This window comes from Lates calcarifer, linkage group LG6 (assembly GCF_001640805.2).
Source record: "Lates calcarifer isolate ASB-BC8 linkage group LG6, TLL_Latcal_v3, whole genome shotgun sequence".
In the NCBI taxonomy this organism is placed as follows: domain Eukaryota; kingdom Metazoa; phylum Chordata; class Actinopteri; family Centropomidae; genus Lates; species Lates calcarifer.
Window position 1 is genome coordinate 19,855,531 of NC_066838.1, and position 23,181 is coordinate 19,878,711.

General features: G+C 40.7%; 1 protein-coding gene across 1 annotated transcript in view; it reads left to right on the forward strand.

The window, feature by feature from the left end:
* The window catches only part of dlgap4a (discs, large (Drosophila) homolog-associated protein 4a), an 80,946-nt gene that overhangs the window by 48,134 nt on the left and 9,631 nt on the right, over positions 1 to 23,181 (forward strand). Inside the window, exons 3-7 of the mRNA XM_051071325.1 lie at positions 8,225 to 9,502; positions 9,926 to 10,161; positions 10,552 to 10,629; positions 11,209 to 11,356; positions 12,612 to 12,858. Coding sequence (XP_050927282.1) covers positions 8,225 to 9,502; positions 9,926 to 10,161; positions 10,552 to 10,629; positions 11,209 to 11,356; positions 12,612 to 12,858 — 1,987 coding nt within the window. The remainder of the gene's footprint in view (positions 1 to 8,224; positions 9,503 to 9,925; positions 10,162 to 10,551; positions 10,630 to 11,208; positions 11,357 to 12,611; positions 12,859 to 23,181) is intronic.

Below are 23,181 nucleotides of genomic sequence, written 5' to 3' on the forward strand. Positions count from 1 at the left end.
CATACAGAAAGGAACCAGCAGCAGTACAGTGAGGATGGTAAATTGCCCAAGGGAAATGTGCAACCTCTCTCTCTAATTACACTTCAGTGCGTGCAGTGGTGAACGAGGGAGAGCGGTGCAGTGGGATCGCTTTAATGGGCAAAGCACTGATGAGAATCCTATGAACGTCAAATGCTTCTAGCTCTGAATATTTCAGCAGGCTTCACATTTTGAGAGCAACATTGCCCATGTTCAACAATGTAAAAGGAAAATGCTTTCAGATTTTGGTAGGCGTGCTTACATGCCATCAACAAAGTTCCTTGACAAGCCAGTCAGTGAATGAGATAAGCAGGTGTTTTGGATAACTCCACATCTAGAGTCAATACAGGCTGGCTGCTCTAGCTTGTGCTTTAAACATAAACCCCCCATCTGCTGGACTATCTATCTGTCCCATAGTCTTACCACATAAACAAACAGGGTACTCAAAACATGTCTCACAGCAGTCGATTCTTTCTTCTAACCATTTTACTGACCTCTGCTTCTTCCTTTAATGTGATTGACCAACATTTGGCAGTTAAATCCCCTCTACAAAGAAAAATGTCTCCATGATATGGCCCCTGAGGTTAAACAATGAATTGCTTAGTAGATACATACAGCCACACTGTCAGAATCACTTTGTTATATCTTTATCTTTAGCGTCCAGCTTAATGGAAGCTCAATGTTTCTGATAATACTTTCAGAAGAAAAAGCATTGTGGAATCAGGGCTAAAACAAAAAGAATTCTTGTTGTATAACTCATATGTGATGTTCATCCCTCCTGGTTATGGACTTGGCCTTTTCAGCAACACGGAAACAGAAGAGAAGGAGGGTGGGGTGTTATTTGAGTGTAATGGATGTGCACTTATTGGCCTTGCCTGTTTTGATCATTTTAAAGGAATAGTTAGACATTTTGGGAAGTACGCTTATTTGTTTTCTATTGGAGAATTAGGGGTAAATATGAACTTACCACGTGCAGCACAAAGACTGGAAACAGTGGGAAACAGTTAGTTAGTTAGTAAGCTTTGTTCACCGTCAAAATCTGTCCCTTTCACTTCTAAAGTCTAATCTTTAACACTTAAGTAAGCTTAATCTGTACAAAAAAAGTTTTAAAACATGATAATTCACCATTGTTGGGGGGGGCTATGTGTTGCCTCATTCACATCCTATGGTATTGGAGGGTAAAGATGAGAATCACATGTTAACAAGTTGCGAGCATTCATGTCATTTGAGGTTTTTGTGTGTATATCAATATAGCACTATATCTTACTATAAATGTAGGAATCTCTGTCTGTCTGTCTGTCTGTCTTTTGATTTTCTCGACAAACACTCAGCTGATGGACTTCAGACTTTGTTGGTGTATTGTTGTGGACCCGAGGAAGTGCAGTATCGACTGTGAACTTTTTTGGACAAGTGGCTCCTCAAAACTTCAAACATTGCTTTTCTGCATGTCACCTGACATTTAGGAAAAGGTAGAGCCACACTATGCGCCCAGACAATTTACAGCATACACACACCAGGGTTTTAGAAAAGTCAGAACTCAACTTTGGTGGCACTTTCACACTGGCCGTCACCCAGACACTATCGGAGTGAAGTGAAGCAGCCAGTTCTAGTAGTAACAAGCTGCAAGCTGGATTAATGCAGGCCAAGCAATCAGCCCCTACTGACAGGCACATTTTGAACGGGGACTGCACCGGTACATTAAATTTGGATTAAACAAGTGAGATGTAATGTGTTTTCGAGGTGCTGCAAGGCAGATTTCATTATGTGGACAGAGCAAGACTTGCTGCTTCCTCCTGTTTCCTAAGGCTAAGGCTGCTGGCTGTAACCTTAAATTTAACAGACAGATATATGTGGCGGTATAGATACTCTCATTTAACTCTGCACCAAAAAGTGCAGGGGTGTAGAGAGTCAAAATGCTCAACTTAAATATTTTGACACAGATCTGTCACTTAAAAAGGCTTATTGCCACAATTAAAGGTTTAAAAAATCTAATTTTTAAGAATATTCTCCTTAGTAGACATATATGGAAAAGCATTGTGTTCTTGTGCTTATTAGCCCTGTTGTCCACAGAAAGGGGTCTCATTGCTCTTGATCTCCCCAGGCAGCAGAGAATAACACTTGCAACAGTAAAAAACAACACTTACTTTATCCACAGGAAGCACAGATGACATAACTTTGCAACAAGCTATTAGTAGATTCTCACCAGACAGTGGGGATGACGGATGGTGCTGGTTCATCTAAAGTGTTAATACTGTAAACATGGACTTTGTGCTTGCAGTAGCTGGTTATCAAACACTCTACCCTATTAAATGAATCTGAAAGTAGTCTTCCCCATGATGCCTGTATTTTTGCACCAGTATAAGAAATGCAGAATTTATTCTTCATATTAACAGTTGCACAGTCAGTAATCATATTGAGTCATGATATAAATGTACTGGACATGTGGCTGAAAGAGAGTGGATGAGAGGCAATGAGAAAAAAAAAGGTGATTATTGAAGGTGACTGCAAAAGCCAATACCCAGCAGCTGTATATTCACCCTTAGAACAAGGAGCGAGACCCAGATCGATACCTCTCTCTTTCTTCACTGTCTGTCCCCTCCCTATGCTCATCACCGGGGACTGTAGGGGAAGTGCACAGCTACAGGAGACATTCATTACAGGCCTGCTTGGTGGCTCTGTGGGACCACAGCCCAGCAACTCTTGGTTCTGCTTGTTAGCGGGTCTCGTGTAGATCTAACAGGGGCCGTATGTCAGCGCCAGAGTACATGACATCACCTCCCGACGGGCCAGTGATGGGGGTTTTGACAAAGTAGCAGCGATTTCACTGGTCCTGTGAGGATTATTGTTTTGTCAAAGTGCGTTTATGTTCAGAGTACCATCCCCATTTGTTAAATCTAAACCTAGTGTAAAAATGATCCCAGATTGTATTCATTATTTTTCATTTTTTAGGTTTTATTTCTTTCATTTTTTATTTTACTAAAAGAAATTCACAGAGCATCTTTAAGAGACTATAGCAAAGGTTTGTTCCACCCTCCTTTATCTTAGTCTGACTAGTGTGAAGCATCCTCAACACTACAGTATACTGAGGCTGCAAAACTTGAAACTCATTTATTTATTTACTTTTAAATTCTTGGCTTTTGGCCATTTTGTCCCTGCTTGTCTTCTTTTATCAGTTTAGCAAAACCTACATGCCCATTTTTATTGATATTTTAAAGTTTTCATGTTAAATTAATGTTTTCAAGACAAAGCAAAAGACAATTTCATGCCTGTTAATCACAACGATCTTGAAAAGTGATGTAAGTGACTGAATTTTGTAATTGATTCATGTTCTGTGACTCATGTATAATTGAATTCAGCTTTTATTTTTTAACAGGATCTAACTTTTTAATGCCATCGAATGACAAAAATGGAACATCTCAGTATACTGCAGCAGGAAGGAATTAAAAATTATTTTACTCTCTTGCCCAGCAACAAGCAACATGTCACGCTTGTCCCCAATGTTTTTACCAGTTCGGCCAGAAGTGTCCTAATTATCCACAACGTCTCTACCCTGACAGCTGAAAATCTGATGCATAGCCTAAAGAATACTATTAATAATACTTTTCCCACTGGGCTTTTTTTTTCCACAGCAAGATTCAGAAACAACATTACATAACAACAAGGTACTTGGAAAGTCTCTCTCATCTTCCAACAATGAACATTACTCTGCTTGCCTCAGTAACATTTGGGCTTGTTTATTGTTTGTCATCTGGCTTTGATTTTATAACACAATTATGTGAAAGTATAAGAGCCAAATTAGATGTCCCGCATGCACATGTATGCAGTATAACAGCCAGTGCAACAGGACTACTTTACGGTAGTAAACGAGTCTGTGATTTGACCATCTAATTAAACCCTTACCATTGTATTTTATATTTATTTTAATCTCTGAATCAAAGACAAACAGAGCATAGGGCACATGCATCCAAAAAAACTTCTAGAGATGCTGCATCAAAAAGCAAACTGAAGGCAAACAGTAGACAAAAGATCTGCACAATGTACTGAAAGCTCCCGGCAAATTTAATATAACAGAGCAACGTTTCGATGTAACAGAAATCTTCGTCTTTCATCGTAAAAAATATTCTCTGAATCAACCTGAACCAAACCACTCTTCTCCACTGTATCTCCAGATGACACATCTCATAGAGTAATAGTGAAACAGTGATGTGGGAGAAAAAGGTAGTGGTGGACTATAGTATGTCCACTGTAGCTTGGAATGGGTACAATGTCACTGTTACTGTGTAATTTAATTTAAATCTGCTACTCTTGATAATTTAAGTGGCCCCTTGAGTCATATAGTCGGAAAGGTTTAATAAAACTTGATGTAAGAAGACACATTTGAGAACAGATTAAGTGAAAAAAATAAAAAATAAAAAATTATCTACTTATATACTGCAGTGAAAGAAAAATCTGACTTATCTATACTGTATACCTATATACATAATAATAAGTATTTCTTGCTCACCTGGTATATCTCTCTTTGGTGAATAAGATGTTTTTGCTGCTGGGTCTTTTCAGCAGCTATAATCAATATTTTTATATTACTACTGGGTGAAATGACTGTGTGTAATATGAAAGCAGTCACTAGTAGTGATGAACCCACAGAGAATTATCACCTAACTGTGCAGCTCCCCTCAGCTCCTCAGAGCTTTGTAGCATCTTTTGACTCATTGTTTTGGTTTTGTGGTGAGCAACTTTACTGTTTTGGTTCCCTCTCACTGCAGCATGGGTTTCTTAGCTGCAGCAGCTGTTTTCAGCCAAAAAAAAAAAAAAAAGTCTCATAATCCAAATGTACAGACTGGCCTCGGGGTGACGTAATGCCCGAAACAGATGTAGTTCTTAGATCTCTGCTCTCAGTGTCTAAGACACATTTTTTCACCAAAATACCAACAACTTATTTTACGTTGCCTTATTTTAATAAACCTCCCATCTGTTTGTGCCTCTCCTCCCACCTGTGTACCTTGCGCACTGCACTTGGCATTAAATACCACACAGATGGGCAAAGCAAATTTTAAGATCAGGAAAATACCAAACGGTCAAAGCATCCTTTGTGCTGTTCCCTGCGCCACCATGAAAGTAGTGCCCCTTGTATAAATTGTTCTAATTTCAGTCTTTTTGTTCAGCCCTTTTGTTTTTGTTTCATATTGCACATAATGTTTTTACTAAGATTTTTATAATAGGTTGAACAAATACTGTTGAGATAGTAGACTAGTCACATACAGTGAGCTCCTCGCTGAAAGACCTTGTCCACTGACAGGTTCTAATGTTTGGCTCCTTGTATAGACCCTCAACCACAACAACTGTTGTTACTGTTGCCAAATCTCATTTTTCATAATGTTTAATGGCGGCTCTGGTTTTCAGTTCACCTTCATCCAGCAATCAACTAAATGTTTGCATGAGCTTTTACCCTCCAAGTGACCCTTACACGACCTGAATACACAAACAACTGTAAGATCACTCTCTACAGTGCATAAGTGGAATCCAGCTGCAACTAATATGGTACTTATGTATGTATGAGGCCATTGGAGGTTATGCTTTTGATGCACACACATGTATGTGTAGCTGCTGCTGAAAGAGACATAACACTCCTGTCACTCAGCGATTGTGCAACAGTCTCTGGGATAATTCCCACAGCCAGTTATTGCCTCTCTGTGGCGTGTGTGTGAAGCAGAAACACATATTTGCTAACATCACACACACTCCAAGGATTCATTCACCTTGTAATTATGCAGGAGCCTGGTGGCCACCATCACACAGACAGTCAGATGCACTGAACCTGTGACAGAGTTACATGAACTGTGAACATTATTTCTTTCTCATCCTGCCCCCCGTGATGCTCAACACTTGACAGCGTTTCATTGGTGCGGCGGATGGGTGGGTGGGTGGGCGTTTTAGCACATTTATGTGTGTGTCAGTGTGTGTTGGTGTGTCAGTGTGTAGGTGTGTGTCAGTTTGTCAGCAGTGGCGCCTACAGGACGTGAACACGTGGGGCTACAGTCAGCTCTGGTGGATGAATTACAGCAGGCTGCACTGTTGTAAAGCGCTGGTGTATTTGTCAGCACACTGCTGTGCCCGTCCAGGAACACTGACTCAGATAAGTGGCTGCTCTCGCACTGTAGAGAGCGTATGGGAGGTCAGAGAGACATAAGAAGTGGCAAACCAACACGGTGGAATGAAAATGTGTGCAGTTAACATTCCACATTCAGCTCCCAGGCAAGATTTCATGCTCTTACCATTGACTGATCGGTGAGTCACTCCACTGTGATACAGACAGCATCTGTTAGAGTGAATTTAATGCAGCATAGATTTCTGCTGTGTGAATTATGAGTTTTCACAACCTTGATGCATTATTACTGTCTGTTCATAGTGAGGTTTGAGAGTGAGTACGCCTGTGACAGAAGAAGATGAGACTGTCGCCAGAAAATATCTCCATTTCCCTCATTTGCTCTAGATTGCGTTTGTGTTTCTGTGCTGTTCTGTTCTATACAATTGTCAGACCACTGCTGAGCAGCTGAGGCACTTTGCCAGGCCACCATGTTTGCCTTTATGGCAGAGATGTAGTGTATCAGACACAGCAGACGTCAAAAACAAATGAAGGACTATATTAAGATTAATTCTTGTGGCTGTATTGGAAACTGTAATGCGTATTGACTAGGAGGCCATATTAGGCTATATTTAGCTTTGATCGAGAAGCAGTGAAAAAATTGACCATTATCTATAGGCTACATCAGAGCTGTCATCCACTGTCAGCTCTCCGGTGATCTATTTTTTCAAAATCTTACATAGAACAAAGAGCTCAAAATAAAATGAAACAGTACATTATCTACAAATAATAACAGGACCCTTGAGTGAAGTTTTATCAGATTGAATTCACCATTTATTTCTGCTTGTATCTAATAGATGCCACTGAAACACAGCTATGAAATATCTGCCATTACCCCAGAATTCTTCTGTTTTTTTGTTGTTTTTTTTTAGTGCGCATTAGGGAAGATTTATTGTTCCCTGTGGTTAGAAAGGAATCACAGTTTATCCCACAGTAAGTAGATTCAAGAGGATGGCGAAGTACCAAAAATGATTTGTGGAAACGAGGGTTCATTTCCTGCTTTGAAACACACAGAGCATCTTAAATATAAAGCTCATTTACATGTATGAGTCACAAAAATCATTCTCCTATGCATTGTCAGTGGACTATAGCTCCAGGCTGTACATCACTGTGATGTCTTAGATTGGGCCTCTGGCGATCTGGTTTCGTGCCGGGGTGGCGTAGTTCATGCACTGAACTGAAAAGACTGTCCTATTCTGTGTGTGGTTTAGTCTGTTTGTCTTTAGTTTTTCAGCCTCATGGCTCCATTCTTCTTATTTGTTTGGTGGCAGAATGATGGAGACTGTGAATCAAAGAAAAAGAATATGTATTATCCAACTGTTTGTCTTCAACCACTTAAAGCACAAACATAATTTTTTTATTATACCGTGGCATTTTTCAAAAAATCGTATACACCTACAATTTAAAAAAACTAGACATTTTAATTTTGAAATGTAGTTTAAGACCCAAATACAATTTTTGTATGTGTGTGGGTTTAACCCCCAAACATTGTCCCTTGTGCACTTGCTACTGTTGCTCCACCTGGTGGTATGTTGTGTTAAGCAACTTATGTGGGAACTGACTGTAGAGGACAATGGCTCTGTTCTCCACATCACTGTCTGTGTTATGCTGCCTCTGTGAAATGCACCACACAGCAGAGAGAGTCGATAATGTCTTTTTTTTTTAAAGCTCAATTACTGCTCTGAAAATCCAAGGACACACTGAAAGAAACACCTCCAAATGGGCTCTTACTCTAATGTGTTCATTAACTTTAAGTATAGATGTGTAGCGCTCCCCCTCTGAGGCTTTATATTGTATGCAAATGGCTGTTTTACTGTTACACACTGTTAACTATAATCTCTTGAAAGGGACACTGGCACATTTTTATTGAAAATTCCTGAGAGATTTAGTCACTAAACTCGGATAAAAACTGGTTAATCACAGAAAATAAGAAAATGTGACAGAAATATGCCCAGGAGTGTTGTTACAGTTAAAAGTTTTATTCAGAATGCATGCACTAAATTGCAGTGCCAATAAGATGCTTGCATGTTTAATAGATTATTTCTGTGTCTGTCTATATTTCAGGATGAACCCTTCAGGTCTTTAGACCCATACTTATTGGAGACATGTTCTAAGGACGACATCTCAGCCACCATGAAAGGGTTAGGAGCCAACCGCAGTCGTCACCTCTCTGACTCATGTGAACCAGCAGGATGCCAACAGAAGCCTCTCTGTCCCTTAACCTCAGACCCTCACAGCTCCTTTCTGTTGAGCCCCACCATAAACCACTATGGCACTCTGGACCCACATCTCCATCAGTGCACTCCCACCAGCCCCAGCGCCCTGACCCCTGACTGCCTGCTGCCTTTCAGCCAAATGTCCAACAGCAGCACCTTCCCTCGTTTGCATTTCACCTCCCAGACCGACCAGGTTGACTGCTCCCAGGCCTGTTTGGCTGGTGGTGGTGGAGTTGGGCAGGGCAACAGGGCAGGTACGCTATCCACCTCCTTGTCTATGGGTATGGGCTTGGGTCTGGGCCTCACTGGTGCTCCAATGATCACCAGTGGATCAGCCACCATATCCTCTGCAGCAGCAGCCAAGATGAATCGGTTGCCCTCCAACCTTCTGGATCAGCTAGAGAGGCACTTGCCCCTGCAGCGTGATGGATTCAGCACCCTGCAGTTTCATAGAGGACGCATGTCGAAGCAACGCAGCGAGAGTCCAGGACGCATTCGCCACCTGATGCACTCTGTGCAGAAGCTATTTGCGAAATCCCAGTCCCTGGAAAACTCTGCAATCAAAGGAAGCATAAACGGGCGTTCTGCTGGAGGAATGAGTGGCACCACAGGGGCTGGTGAGGATGGTGGTAGACCAACCCGCAGGAGCAAGAGTAAAGACAGGGCTAAGACTGAGGGGCCAAAGCAGAGACCTAGGCCCAACACACTAGGCCTCTGGAGCTCAGACGATGCCCTAGACACTGACACTACCAAAGCTGGCACTATTGCTGTAGGTTACCGCAACCCACTGACCATGATGACTCTTGGCAGAGCGGTGTCAGACAGCCAGGCTCCTCCCAGACATATCCCACAGGGCTACAACACCATTTCTGCACATACTCTCAAGACCTCTAAAAGCAGCAGTGACCTCAAGTTCCTGGCATGCCCGGCGACACAGGTAGGATCCAAGGAAGAGGAGGGAAGAACCAGGGGAAGCAAGGATGATACGCTGGTGAAGAGGGGCTCCTGGTCCACTCTCACCCTCAGCCAGGCCAGGCAAGCATTGCAGAAGGGCTCTGCTACGGTCAACAGGACCCTGCTTAAATCAAAGTCATGCCACCAAGACCTGGCACAACAGTTCCTTCAGGTAGGAGGGCCAGTGAGTATTCATCTTCATCTTCATCTTCTTTGTAAGTTTGCATGGATATTTTTATAATTTCCTCTGAGATTTGTTTTATTTATTATTATTTATTATTTTATTTTATTGATCAATTTTAGGACAGTTCCTACTTTGCGCGATGATTTAATTAACTTGACCCTTATTCTGTTTATTTCACATAAACTTTGTTCATACTCAGTCACATTTATAGATTTTATAGATTCATCCCAGTCATGTTTTCCTTTTTAAGCACCATTGCCTCACATTCCCAGAATCATATAATGAATATTTATTTGAAAAAAAAGAAGGCAAAAAAACATGAAATGCATACTGTTTCTAAGGGATAAACCTGAATATACCTCATATGGTTTAAGAGTCTCATGTCTGTATGTATGTGTCTTCATAATCTAGGTCCCACTGGGAGACTGGGCAGGAACCCTGAGCCGCAGCCGGCCCAAGGGAACTGAGATCCCCTGTCGAAGGATGCGCAGTGGCAGCTATGTGAAAGCTATGGGAGACCTGGAAGACAGCGAGGACTCAGAGGGAAGCCCCAAACCTTCCCCCAAGTCTGCAGCTCGTCGCCAGAGCTACCTGAAGGCCACTCAGCGCTCCCTGAGCGAGCATCAGCCACCACCACCTCCACGCAAGTGAGTCCTGCAGCTCAGAGAATCAACATTATCACACTGGAATTATGACCGTGATTATCATGCTCATTGTTTTTCATAGTTGAGTTTGTGATTTTTTTACTTTACATTCATCTAAACAGAAATAGGCACTAAAGGAGTGTTTGTTGTTAAAACTGTGGGAAGAAACATTTTCCTCTTGTCCCCAAAGGTAGTCAGCAGATGGCAGCATCTTGTCACAAATAATTGTGTGGATGCGCAGCAGCACTTAGTCAAAACAAGTTATTAGAAGCTAGTCATGGAGATAGAGACGCACATTAATGAGAGAGGACGTACAGTATCATTTTATTTGCTACAAAAGCAAAAGGAGGTGAACTTTTGCCATGTGTTTTACCCCAATATCCACACGGACAGGCCTCGTTGCTACGCTCTCATGCGGGAGGATTATCTGTGGTCTCCTCTGCAAAGTGCATGTTCTATGCAGCATCTGAGGTCAGTGTCATCTGTAGGCAGGCAGTGTCGCCCTCCACCCACCCTCACCTGCCCTAAACCACCACTACCTACCACTTTTTTTTATCTAACCCTCCCAGTACTTTTCCTCTCTGCCCCCCTGCTCCATTTCTTACCCTGCAGGTACCCTCAGTGGTGTGTTAGTACTTTACTCTTACCTGCTTCCTCAAGCCCTGATTTCATAACATGCAAATTGTCCATGGAGATTACTCCAGACACACCCCGCTGCTTGGTGCACACACATTTTCACTAACACCAGGTGCCAAAAAGGGCAAGCCAGAACAGAGGAAACTTCACAAAAATCCCAGATCAATGAGAAAGTACATTTATAAAATCTTCAAGTTTTTCTCAGAAATCTTTGTTTCCTCTGTGCTGTTGCTATTTTAAACCCGAACACATATCACTATCCACACATCTCAATTGTATTTAATTTTAAAATACCCAGGGGAACTTTCTGCAGTGTAATTTAAAGTTTCTCCAGGATATCATCAATTAAACACAACCCTCACTTATTCCGGTCTCTGACTTCTGAGAGGTTGATTATTACGTTCGCTTCCACAGCTCCCTGCCGTCCCTGAAAGAGCTGTCGACTAACCGGAGCCTTGATAACTTGGACTGCTTGGTGAGCCCATTGGAGGCCCCCCCACGCCACAGGAACAATGATTTCAGCCAATGCTCGGGCACGCTGGGCAGAGGCTCGGGCACTCAGGTATGTCTACTTCCTTATCAAATGTGTTGCTGTTAGAATTGTGACAGCATTATTATTTGGCTGGCAAAGACTATTTCCTCATGTGTGTCTGCTATGTGTTTTTTGTGGGTATGAATAAAATATTAGAAACAGCTAATTAGATTATTTTAGATAGACTCCAGTCACCCAAAAAAGAGGAGAAAATGTGATCAGAGGTGTAATCATGAGGGTATGAAAGAAAAAATACATAGGCACAACTTTGAGGTTGAAGCTACTGAAAGACTATTCAAATATATGTAATGTCTGCTGAGACTGCTGAGAGATGGTATATGAATAAGCCGGTCGGGAATAAGCTGTTGGAATAGAAAAGATGTTTGAGTGTTTGCAGATTGTCAAAATGGGACATGTGCCTCAGTGTAAACTCGAGGGAGCTTGTTGTATATCTCCATCAGCAGGATGCAGAATCACACACCAGAGTGATGCAAACAGCCTTTTATAGGAAAGTAATGGCATCAGTCTGTGCTTGCACATCAATCAAACAATGACTTGGGGATTCAATTTCAGTAAAGGGCAATCAGAGTAAAACGTATATGGATAGTAACATTTGGAGCGAGTTGATTTTGAGGGAGAATTATTCATGTTTACGTGCCACCCACGACACTTTCATATCTGCTACTCAAATGGCAAACATAAAAATAACTACCACTGGTCGTTTGTACTGCTTCTTTTTGATGTTGCTTGATCAAACATTTCAGATAGTGCTGGATGACACAGCTTATTTCCATCACACAGTGACAACACAAAGAAATACTGAAACAAAGCTATTTTGAATATCTCACACAATGCTGTGTAAAATATTTTTATACTGGCCCTGAACCAAGAACTAAAATTAGTGATCTCTGTATTTCCTTTATATGTGTTGATTTTTTTTTTTTTACACTACCTAACACTGTCTGCACCATAATTCATAGGTGTAGACAGTGGTGGAGAGTAACTAAGTAGATTTACTCAAGCAAAGTACAAGTACCTCAAAAGTTCTTTCTTACTGCATCAATAACAGTCACAGGGTTAATTTTTACTTCATTTATTAAATACTTTTATCTTAATACTTTTGTACTTTTACTTAAGTAGGATTTTGGATGGTGGAGTTTACATGTAATCAAGTATTTTAAGGTTGTTGTATTGGCACTTTTACTGTGATCTGTGTGTGCTTCCTCCGCCACTGAGTATAGACTTTTAGTGAATGCCTGTTTCTCAGTCTGCCCTCTGCCCTCAGCGTGTGAGTCTGCACACGTTCTTTCAGGTATGCGGGCAGGGCTGTGGGCACTCAGTACCATACTGTGACGGCGAATCGCAGGCAGTGGAGGCTCTGGATCTGCCCGCACCTACGTGCTTCCGGTCACGCAGCCACAGCTACCTGCGGGCCATCCAGGCGGGCTGTTCCCAGGATGAAGATACGGCCTCTGTGGACTCAGACTCTCCGCCGCCCACCACTACAGGCTACAGCTACAGCTCCAACACCAGTGAGTACCAGTGACAGGACAAGGTGGGACAAAGCTGCTAAAGATAGCTTAGAATGAGCTGAGAGGGAGGAAATACAAGCCAGACATCAGCAACACATCCATTTACTCTGTCCTTTAAAAAGAGATAAGATGCTTTTTGCACATCACTGAAATCCATGAAATATTCAAACCAGAATTTAAAACATATAATTATACGTAGAAATGATAAAACCTTGCATTTTTACTTAAGAATAACATAAAGAAAACATACACATACATGTACAGTACAACATACTTCTGTCTTCAGTATAGGTAAAAATAAGTTTCACCCTATTTTATTGTGGATTAACAGTATTGTTTCTGCATGGATTCATTTAGTTTTACTGTAGGCCTACTCTGCCCTGAATACCAAACATGTAAAACATGAGATGTAGAAAATAGAGATTTTCGCTCCATGTTGGTGTTAATAGAATTGTTACATTTCCATTTTAATAAGGGCTTTTGGTTACACACTGGTCCAGCTCTAGTTTTAACAGTGAAAGAACACTCCTCTTGTGGATCGCTGAATAAATGAAAGCAGAGTGGAAAAAGTACTGTGCCAAACCAGACACCCCACTGACTACTGAGAAAGGCAAACCATTTTTTCATGTTAACAGAACTCCTGCCATAGGATTTAAAACCTTGACGCCATTCTGCTGCCACTACATTTGTGTATATTTTTTCAGAAAACAGTGGTGGAATCTCCCATAGGTTTTCAAATGGGTTGAGATCTGGTGACGGTGAAAGCATTGGATGTGATTCACATAACTGACCCCTGCCCTGTGGATGGGGATGCTGCCATCCTGTTTCTCCACTCGTTTTTCAGGTTTTTCCTTTAATTTGTCACCCGTCTATGTATATCAAACTACTGAAAGTAATTACTTTTGTGTGATTTCTTGAATTTTTGTAGTGAAGTGACAATTATTTGGACATTGCATTGGAAACATCCACTGTGTCTGGAGTAAATGAATGAAGTCAATTTAGGTATTTCTATGAAAAACAAAAAACGATTCTAAAAAAATTCTCCTTCACGATGTGTTTTTTATCACTGAATAAGAAGGATTAGTTACATTTTGTAATTTAAAAGTAGTGTGAGATTCTTCTACAGTACTAAGAATCCAGTATATGCCTGATGTTAAGCATTATGGTTCACAGGAGTTTATTATGTTTATCATTATACATCATACACACACACTGTTAGATGAAAATATCAAAGACGACCAAAATGATCATGCAAACAAATGATGCAGACAACTATTCTTTCTGGGGTTGTTATAGCAGTTATGTGCAAAAGTTTGGACACCCCTGGACAAATTACATATTTTGTTGATTTTTCAATTGAGAAGAAGTAACTACAACAAATGAGCCTTTCTTCAAATGTTAATGCACTGTTACTCTTTATTTCATGAAGAAGTAACAGTAATTGTGGCACAATACTAAGTCAGTACTGAGTAAAACCACTATATTGCAGCTTGCAAATGCTTTTTGCAGCAGGCAGCTAGGAGTCTTTCTAGTCCTAATTTAGGAATTTTCACCCACTCTTCACTTCACTTCAGGTTCGGAGATATTTTTAGGCTGTCTGGCACACACAGCGTGTGTACACACAGATTTTCAGTGATGTTAAAGTCAGGGGACTGTGAGGGCTGTTCCAAAAGCTGCAGCTTGTGTTATTTGAAGTAGGCTAGTTCATGGTGGAGTTTGAGGTCTACTTTGGATCATTGCCCTGTTGTAGAAGCCTGCTGCCTCGTTTCAATTTGACTTTCTTAACTGACTACATGACATTTGCATCCAGAATTTGCTTTTCTTTATCTCTCTTCTCCTCTTCCTTTCTTCCATCTAAACTCTTGCAGTCACTGTTTAATTAATTGATTTTTTCAAAATTCATGAAATAAAATGTAACAGTACAGAGGAAAGGCTGATTTTTTAAAATGTCCATTTACTGTATGAGTTTGTTTTTTTTTTTACTTCTTTTCACTTTAAAAAAATCTACAAAATGTGTAATTTGTGGAGACTTTTGCATATAAGTGCATGTCTTATTGCTTCATACTGTATGTCTAAATGCATTAAAATTTAGTGTATGAAAAGCCTATATTCATATTGGACTTGTGCCATGTTTGCTGCTACCATAATGTATCGTTATGGACTATTACTTTGCTATTGTTATATACTGTAGACTACATGTAGCCTACTGGATCCTTACTAGTTTTTTGATTAAAGTCATTGGTAACATTAAGTGTATAGGAAGATCATGGCTTGTCCCTTCTAACCCCATTATACCAACCAGTACTCTACAGATCAAATGATTAACTAATTGATCAGTAGGTTAATTGATAAGATTAATTGGCAGCAACAATTGGCATGGAAGGAATTTGATGATATGCAACTTTACAACAAAGGATCAAAGTATTAAACTAAAACTTTAAGGTCTTAAAACTAGATTGTGGCACATAGTGGATGAAGGCCTATCACTATTGGTATCCTATTTCAGGGGTGTAAATTTCTGACAATATTTGCAACTGATTAAATTATGTAGACCCAATAATGTGGAGTGAACCTGTGGTTTGTGGGGGCCCTGACCTCAAGAGGATCATGGGCAGTTATAATTAGGTTACTGGTCTTTAATTGGGACTTGAAAATAGATGTTAGATGTTTTGAAAGACACCACTGACTGTTTTAATATGATGTAATGTTTCAGTATTCACCAAACATTTAATCAATTTTCTCTGTGTTACTTACTTGAGACATGTGGGAAAGCTGAGGAAAAAATTACAATAAGATTTAAATTGGCTTTCAATTAAATAAAAACATGAAAGGAAACAACTCAATTTAGATACGGCTCCATCCAATGTGTGGTTATTTTTTTATGTCTAGACTTGAGTCTGTTCCCGCGGCGCCCAGACACAAAATGAAGCGCACCCGCCGTGAGCACATTCACTAGCAACGCTACCCCGAGACTTAAACCAATCACCTCCCTCATCGATTAACTCGAGGATCCGAGCGGTCCAATCGCTTGCAGAAAGCGGTAAACGGGGAAAACGTGGACTCCAATCCTCGTCGTCAAGGGCGTGTACTACAAATCTTTTCTTCACAGCGTCGTTGTGTATCTTCTTACGGCAAGACACCGTAGCACCCGTCTGCATCTCGTCCGCATTTCATGAATGAACCGAAAATAAGGATTTTCGACTCGCCCACTATACAGTAAGGTGTTTGTTGCTTTTCATTTAAGTGATCGCTGGTGTTCGGGCTGTCAGTTGCTGTCGGCGCGTTAGCAACGGCGAGCTAACACGAGCTAATGGTCTGGTAGGGTTAGCTAGCTAACGTGGATGAAGAAAGGGGATGAAACCCTGATACGAGATGTTAGCGAGCAGACGAGGCTGGCAGACAGCAATGTGGCAGCTGTTGTTAGACTGGTGGTAACAAGGCAATAAAAGTCACCGGTAGCAGCGTCTCTTTGTTGGCTCGCTTACACCTCCTACCACATAATGCCCCCCGGCTAACGTTACTCGAACGTTAAATGCCCTGTGTGGTAGCACACCGTTCACTGGCTGCTAGCAGAAGCTAACAGTAGCCGAGGCGTTAACAACCCAGTACTGGCAGCTCGGTACCCGGTTAGTTAGGCTAACCACACCGTTCACATTTGCAACAGTTGATACACACCACTGGCCACTGGCCGATGCACTGTGTACTATCTTACTTTACCGAATAGCTGGATTAAACGATGTTTAAATCGTAACTTACTGACCCGGATCGTTGAGTAAAACCGTAAAACACTCAATGAATACCTCTATGAACTAAATAACTTGGGCTGGTGTGGTAATTTATTATATATAGACATTAGCTGTTAAATAAGGTAATGTAACGTTAGTCGATTCAGCCTCAGCATGTGACAGTGATGCGAGCTCAGAGGCATGGAGGAAGCTATGAATCACCTATCAGTCCACTCACAAAGTCAAAACTGACAGTCCTTTCTACTACAGATTGTGATCTGTCTCTCCTGACCAGATCAAAGTACCTTTTGAAGTATAACACGTTGTATTTACTTATTGAATTCAACTGTGTCTTAATATTTCTGTTTCAAATCACATGTGGCATGAGTAGATCCAGTTAGTGTATGACAACCTTCCCTCTGAAATGATTTTTACTTTAAGTGCCACAACTGCACTGGCTATTTTTATTTATAGTTTCATAAGCCATTTTTATTCAGTAGCCAGCTACCATGTGTTAAGACCTGAGGACACAATCAATAATTTATCAGCTTCCTGCCCTGTGTAGCGCTTTGCAGCTCAGCACTTCACAGGGCTTTTATAACCACCTGACACAAGAAGGATGTCCACACAAAAGACATGTAACATCAGAACAAAACACTCACCATAGCTTTACCTACATCCCTTTTCTGTGCTCACTGACACTATTGTTTATACTGAATGACCGAATTCCTGTTATTTCCCACTAATGCTTTGTAAATAATTTAATTTTTAGTCCTTCAGAGTTTGAAATTCACCTGTCAGACCACTTTCACAGGCTCCTGGCAGTCATTGGGCACATTGACTTTGAAGCTTCATTGTAGCCACAAGGCGTGTTCATTGTATCCCGCACCATATTACACAAGACATGGTGTGTCTGTGTATTGCCGTGGATAGACTGTGAGTCATCCTCCACAGTATTACACACTCTTCCTCTCACACTCGTTGATGAGGTAATCTCTTGACTGAATGGGTGAAGACACTGTAGTTTCACAGTAAGGTCAGCAGCAGTCAGGCTTCCTAATGATGTCTGTGGAACTGTTAGTTAACATGGGTAGACAGGGTGGTAAAGGCCTCTCCAATTCCTGCAGTAATGACGTGCTGATTTGAGAACTGCTTTTTGTCAACTAAAGGAGAATTAAAAAATATTCATAGAATATACATTGAGAAACACTTTTGTGTGTTACGAGACACATTTTAATATTAGGCTGTTTTTAAAAGGACAAAAATTTAGTTCTTCAAAGTCATCAAAGAATTGAATGACAAAAAATAATCAGCAACTATTTTAGTAATGTGATGCCAACAAAAATGTTTTCGTCATCCAGCTTCTCAGTTATGAGGATTTACTGCTTTTCTCTGTCTGATGTGATAATAAACTTAATATCTTCAGTTTTTGCATGTTGGTTGCACAACACAAGCAATCTGATACCATTATTATGAGAGTTAGGGAAATTATGATAATAATTTTCACCATTTCTTACATTTAACAGACCAGAAGATTTATCAAGATATAGGATTGCCGTGGTAGTCAGTGTTAAGGGTGTTGCATGTCCTGAAACGGCATTTTCTAAAAAAGCAGTGTTGTATCTGAAATGAAATGAAAGTTGCTTGGTTATGCTGCATTGAGAAGTATCCCAGTTTCCCATCCTGAAAGATTTGACCTCAGAGGCACTCGACACGTGTCTTTACGTCATCTGATTAGGCCACGACCCAGACTGTAACCTCAGTCCAGCAGGTCAGACTGAAAAGCCACAGGAGGTCTTAAGGATATCAGCATATACAGCAGATAAGAATGCACAAAACAAGTCTCCAGCAGTGTAAAGAGTGGACTAAATTATTTGGATTTTGTCTCAGCTTGAATGGCTGTTCTCAAGGCAAGACATTTGTTGCTTTTTATTTAAAATTTTCATGAACCATTTACTTCTGGAATACTAACCGCAGTAGTACATAATGGAGTGCGAGTTGCTTGACTGTTAGTGATATCCTAGGTGTTGTTTTCTACCCTACGTGTTGTCACTGTTGTGGGCTGTGTGTTGCTTAAGTGATTTACTTTTTTCAATCAGCGTGTCAGTGTTGTCCGCTAAATGTCAGCCCGCCTGTCTTTCTGTCTCAACAGATCACGCTCTCTGTCTTGAGGTCTGTCCTACCTGCACAATAATTACCCGCCTCTCTCCTCATACCTTTCAGCGCTTCTCTCCTATTCATGATGCTAAATAACATGAAAACAAACAAACAAATATTTTTTTGTTGTATATAAATAATAAAACAGATCAATAACAGTTAGCAGCAGTGGAGTGAAAACGTCAACTAGTCATTTTAAAATAAACAAGGACTCAAATTTGCAAGAAGCCCTACAGTATATGCAAGATCTACTGTCATTAATTGGCTTCACTATATGAAATGGCCTTGAATCTATCATATATTGTCATATATGACATGCATACGTCTGATGCAAAATCATCAATGTACACACAGTATATTTGTATTTTCAACAGTTTTGCCATACGTAATGCTAAAAATATAGTTCTTTGAAATGAATGTTTTCCCAGTTAATGTGAAATTTATTATTTGGCTAAGGCAAAGTTTTTGAAATCAAGTTCCAGTTTTTGCCGTTAATTGAGCATAGGCAAGCCCTCTGCTTATATACAGTATTCAGAGTATCTCTTGTGAGCCTAATCTGTTTGTCAGGGGGCATGCTCAGCCATGTGTCCTGGTCTAATCTTTCAGTCTATGACTCCCACAGTCTGTCAGCCTGCCATACAATCTTACAATAAGACTGCTAATCTTGGACAGAGCGTCTGCTACCACCTCTTAAACTATACTACTTGGCCCATGTCCAGGAGTTTTACAAAGGTTCATACACAATAAGCCACAATACTGTTTATAAAGGCTTGGTGTGTACTTTGCTTTTGTCTGTATTGAGCTTTGTGCTTCAGTAGAAACTAATGTGAAAACGCATTGTCTCCCCATGCAAACAAGTTCACTCTGCAGCCTAATTAACACACTTTACTGTGAGTCAAATTCACTCAGGAATGAGCTCAACAGTAATCAAGACTTCTTAAATCCCAAACCAGAACACCAAACACTGTCACCTAATATGGAAAAGAAGTTAGTTCAGATTTTTTTAAATAAATAGATGGCAGCAGCATTGAAAATAGCCTGTCATGTTCACCCAAGTTTAAGCCTGCTGTGGAGGGTCCATTAATGGTCATCTGATAGCTCTCAGACAGACGTGCTGATGGAGCCAGAGCATATCCTGAGTCAGAGACTGCATAGCTTTCATAACTGAAGCAATTTAGTTAACATGGGATCATCACGGTGGTGTTGACAGGGTTGTAATTGATCTTAATTGTTTCAAAGAAAGCATTTGGGCCCCTCAAATAAGTGACTCGTAGACAGCTGCTGTCCTCATCATTTGTCCCTTGTATGAACATGTGAAAATGTAGCTCAGTAGCTTAGCTGCCATGTTTCCTTCAGTACTGAAAATGTAAGCACCTTCCTTGATCAGCTGTGGACCACCTTATGAAATAATTAATGACTATTATTCTTACACATTACGAAAGGCAGGTTTTTGCAGCACAGTCCAAGTAAATAGTGAATTAATTAGATTAAAGGTGTAAAGCACAGAACAGTGTGAACCCACTCTTTTTTTTTAATCAATGAAAAGGTTTGGAGCCTACATGGAAAAGAGCCTCAGACAACAGCCACTTACATCGCTTTGTGTAAGCATTACCCAATATGCCATTAAGGAAAGGGAGGGAACCTAGCTCAACTTTTTCTGCAATGCAAACGTCATCTGGCAAGGTGCTGTGTTCGCCAGAAAAATATGTGGATGCTCCTGGTGGATTATGTTTATTGTGTATTTTTCTTATTGTGTACAATTGTTGCAACAAAAAAAATAAATAGTTGCAGATGCAATGACTTTACAGAATTGCAAAATCCTATCCCATGATATAATAAATCTCTGTGTAGAGTTTAGGTTTTTGAGAATCCTCCAAATTCACAGTTGCTGGTAGTCTAACTGGCTTGTTTTAACGGAGAGCTGCTTTCCATCTCAACACCAGCTAACACTGTGCCATTCTTATTATATCTTAAAACAGTTGTGACATTTTAGGCTGCGTCACCAAGTCCAGCCACTGACCTTCTGGGTCAGCCTGCTTTGCAATTTAGTGGTTAATCATGTCTAATTTGGACTGTTGTTCATTCATGCATTCAATAGCCAGGCCCTGTTTGTGATAAAGGACCTGATGATTGAAGGTGGGGTGACCTTTAGCGTTCTGAAGAAGTAAATGTTTCAGCTGGAGGCTATTTGCTGGCCCTATCCCAGAGATCCAGGGTCTGGGCAGCTTATCCATCTCCTAATCACCTCTCAGCACAATCCCCATGGTCAGGGGACATGGAGTCAGCCATCACACCATATATTGCAGTAGGACAGCAAAATGGATTGTGCTCTTTGCTTAAAGTGTGAATAATCTGCAATTAGCCCACTTCACGACGACCTACTTTGTTGTTGCTGCACATCAGTCGTGCAGTTGTAGAGCTGATTGAGGATTGCACGTGTCTTTTGAGTCACTCACAAATGTGACACACAACAGTGATGTCAGATCCAGAGTGACGGTAGCTATATAGTTAATGACACCTATGTCATTATTAAAGCAACCCATCCAGATTGGTTGATGATGTCTGGACACACAAATCAGATCTGATCACCTGCAAATAATAGTGCGGACAGTCTGACCTAAAGATCTGATTTGATAAACAAATCTGAACAAAGCCTTAAAAACTCACTGCAGCTTTGTAGGCTTGACAAATGGGAGGCATGTGCTAAGACTTGGGGTGTAACAAGACACATTAACTTTGGGAATGTCATGCATCTGTGCCATGAATACCACAAGAAGTATCTCTCTAGTCTTTCACAATAAACGTTCTGTCATTGGTTGGATATGTTCTCTGAGGCGAGATTGCCACCGCAGGTCACGGCTGCATGAGCGTCTCATGAACTACATGGAGTGGATTCTGCAGCCATGTTTGTGTATGTTGGTGGGATTTAATGACGGCTTTACTGTTGCTGTGACTCACAGGCTGATGACGGAAGTGCAGCGCCCTCAGAATTACAGGGTGTTAGGTTGCTATTTAGATTGAAACCACTAGCGTAGAGAATAAACACTACATTTTCTTGAATTACTTTCTCAGTCAGCTAATTTTAAAGAAATATTTCATCCATCATGTGTGAGTGAACGCTGTAATGGGGCAAAAGCATTTGCTCTGTGTTTTGCAACCCTTTCAGTCATATGTTACCAGTCAGCCAGCTGTTTAAATAGCATTCACACAAAACCACCCCTGCATCCCCCCCAATTCTTGAAGAAAGCCTGTGGTTTTTCCTTGTTTCTCATGTTGTTTTACTGTAGTTAACTCTGTATCATCCACCTCTGCAGTCAGACTGATGACAGGAAAAGAGGCACCAGTCCCATTCCTTGTCCCTGAGTCAAATTGTTCTTACTCACTAGTAATCCACTTTCAGGCCTCGGTGTAGTTTCTGACTTAAAGACTTTGTGAATCCAAGGTCCACAAACAAATAAATAAAACTTTTAAGTTTAAAAACATTTAAACTGCGGATTTTAAATTTTTTAATTTTTTGGCTACATGGAGGCAGAAAAAACCAGCTGTAAACACAACACTGACAAACTTTTCAGCAAAAAGTTCTTATTTACACAACATTATTCACATATAGGCGTGTTTCTGGTCACCTGAGGAATATAAATCTAATATTAAATCTCCTTTTTGCTCTGTCGTTGGTCTGTATCAGCTCCATAGTTGCTAAATCCTTTACTTTGTTCACCAGCTATTTGCTAACTGCGTCTGTCTGCTGTTTAGACCTGAACAGGTCATGTACTGATGGTCTTCAGAGATTTTGCTGCGGCCAAAAACAACAGATTGAGAGCTGTGAAAGTGAAGAGAGATAGAAAGTGAAAGAGGGAGGGAGCAGTAATGCGAGAACAAACCTAGTGAAGAAGAGAAATAAAAAATTCTTAACTGATAGTTAAATCACTAAAGCAAAAATAAACAACAATTAAACACTCAGCAGATCATTAACTCCAGGAACAGGCATTATTGAGATTTCACTATCCTTTTCTGCCTCCACATATCTCCATTTCATCCATTCATAACATCCTCTGAGACATGTCACGCAACAGTAAATCCAAAAAGGCAGCAGGATGAGTTGTTGTTGTGTCTAATCTTCACGGTTCTTCAGATGTGGGGGAAATGCAAACAGGAAAGTGCAGTAAGGACATTTTAGTTCTTAATTTAGTCCTTGGAACTGTTTGGTTGAAAATGGCTTTGAGCAGAGAGGACAGAGTTGCCCTGTAAGACAGTCCCTAGAGCAAAAGGACTGTGAAGGTGTGGCATGTAAAGGAGGATCCCCAGAGACAGACTGACGTCAATGGAACACAACCACCAGCAGGTTTACAGGAAACACAGAGGTAGCTTTAAGTGCAGTCAGCAAAAAGGGCAAAGTGCAGGTTTGTTTTTCAGATAAGCCATGTTTATGGTTTTATGGTTT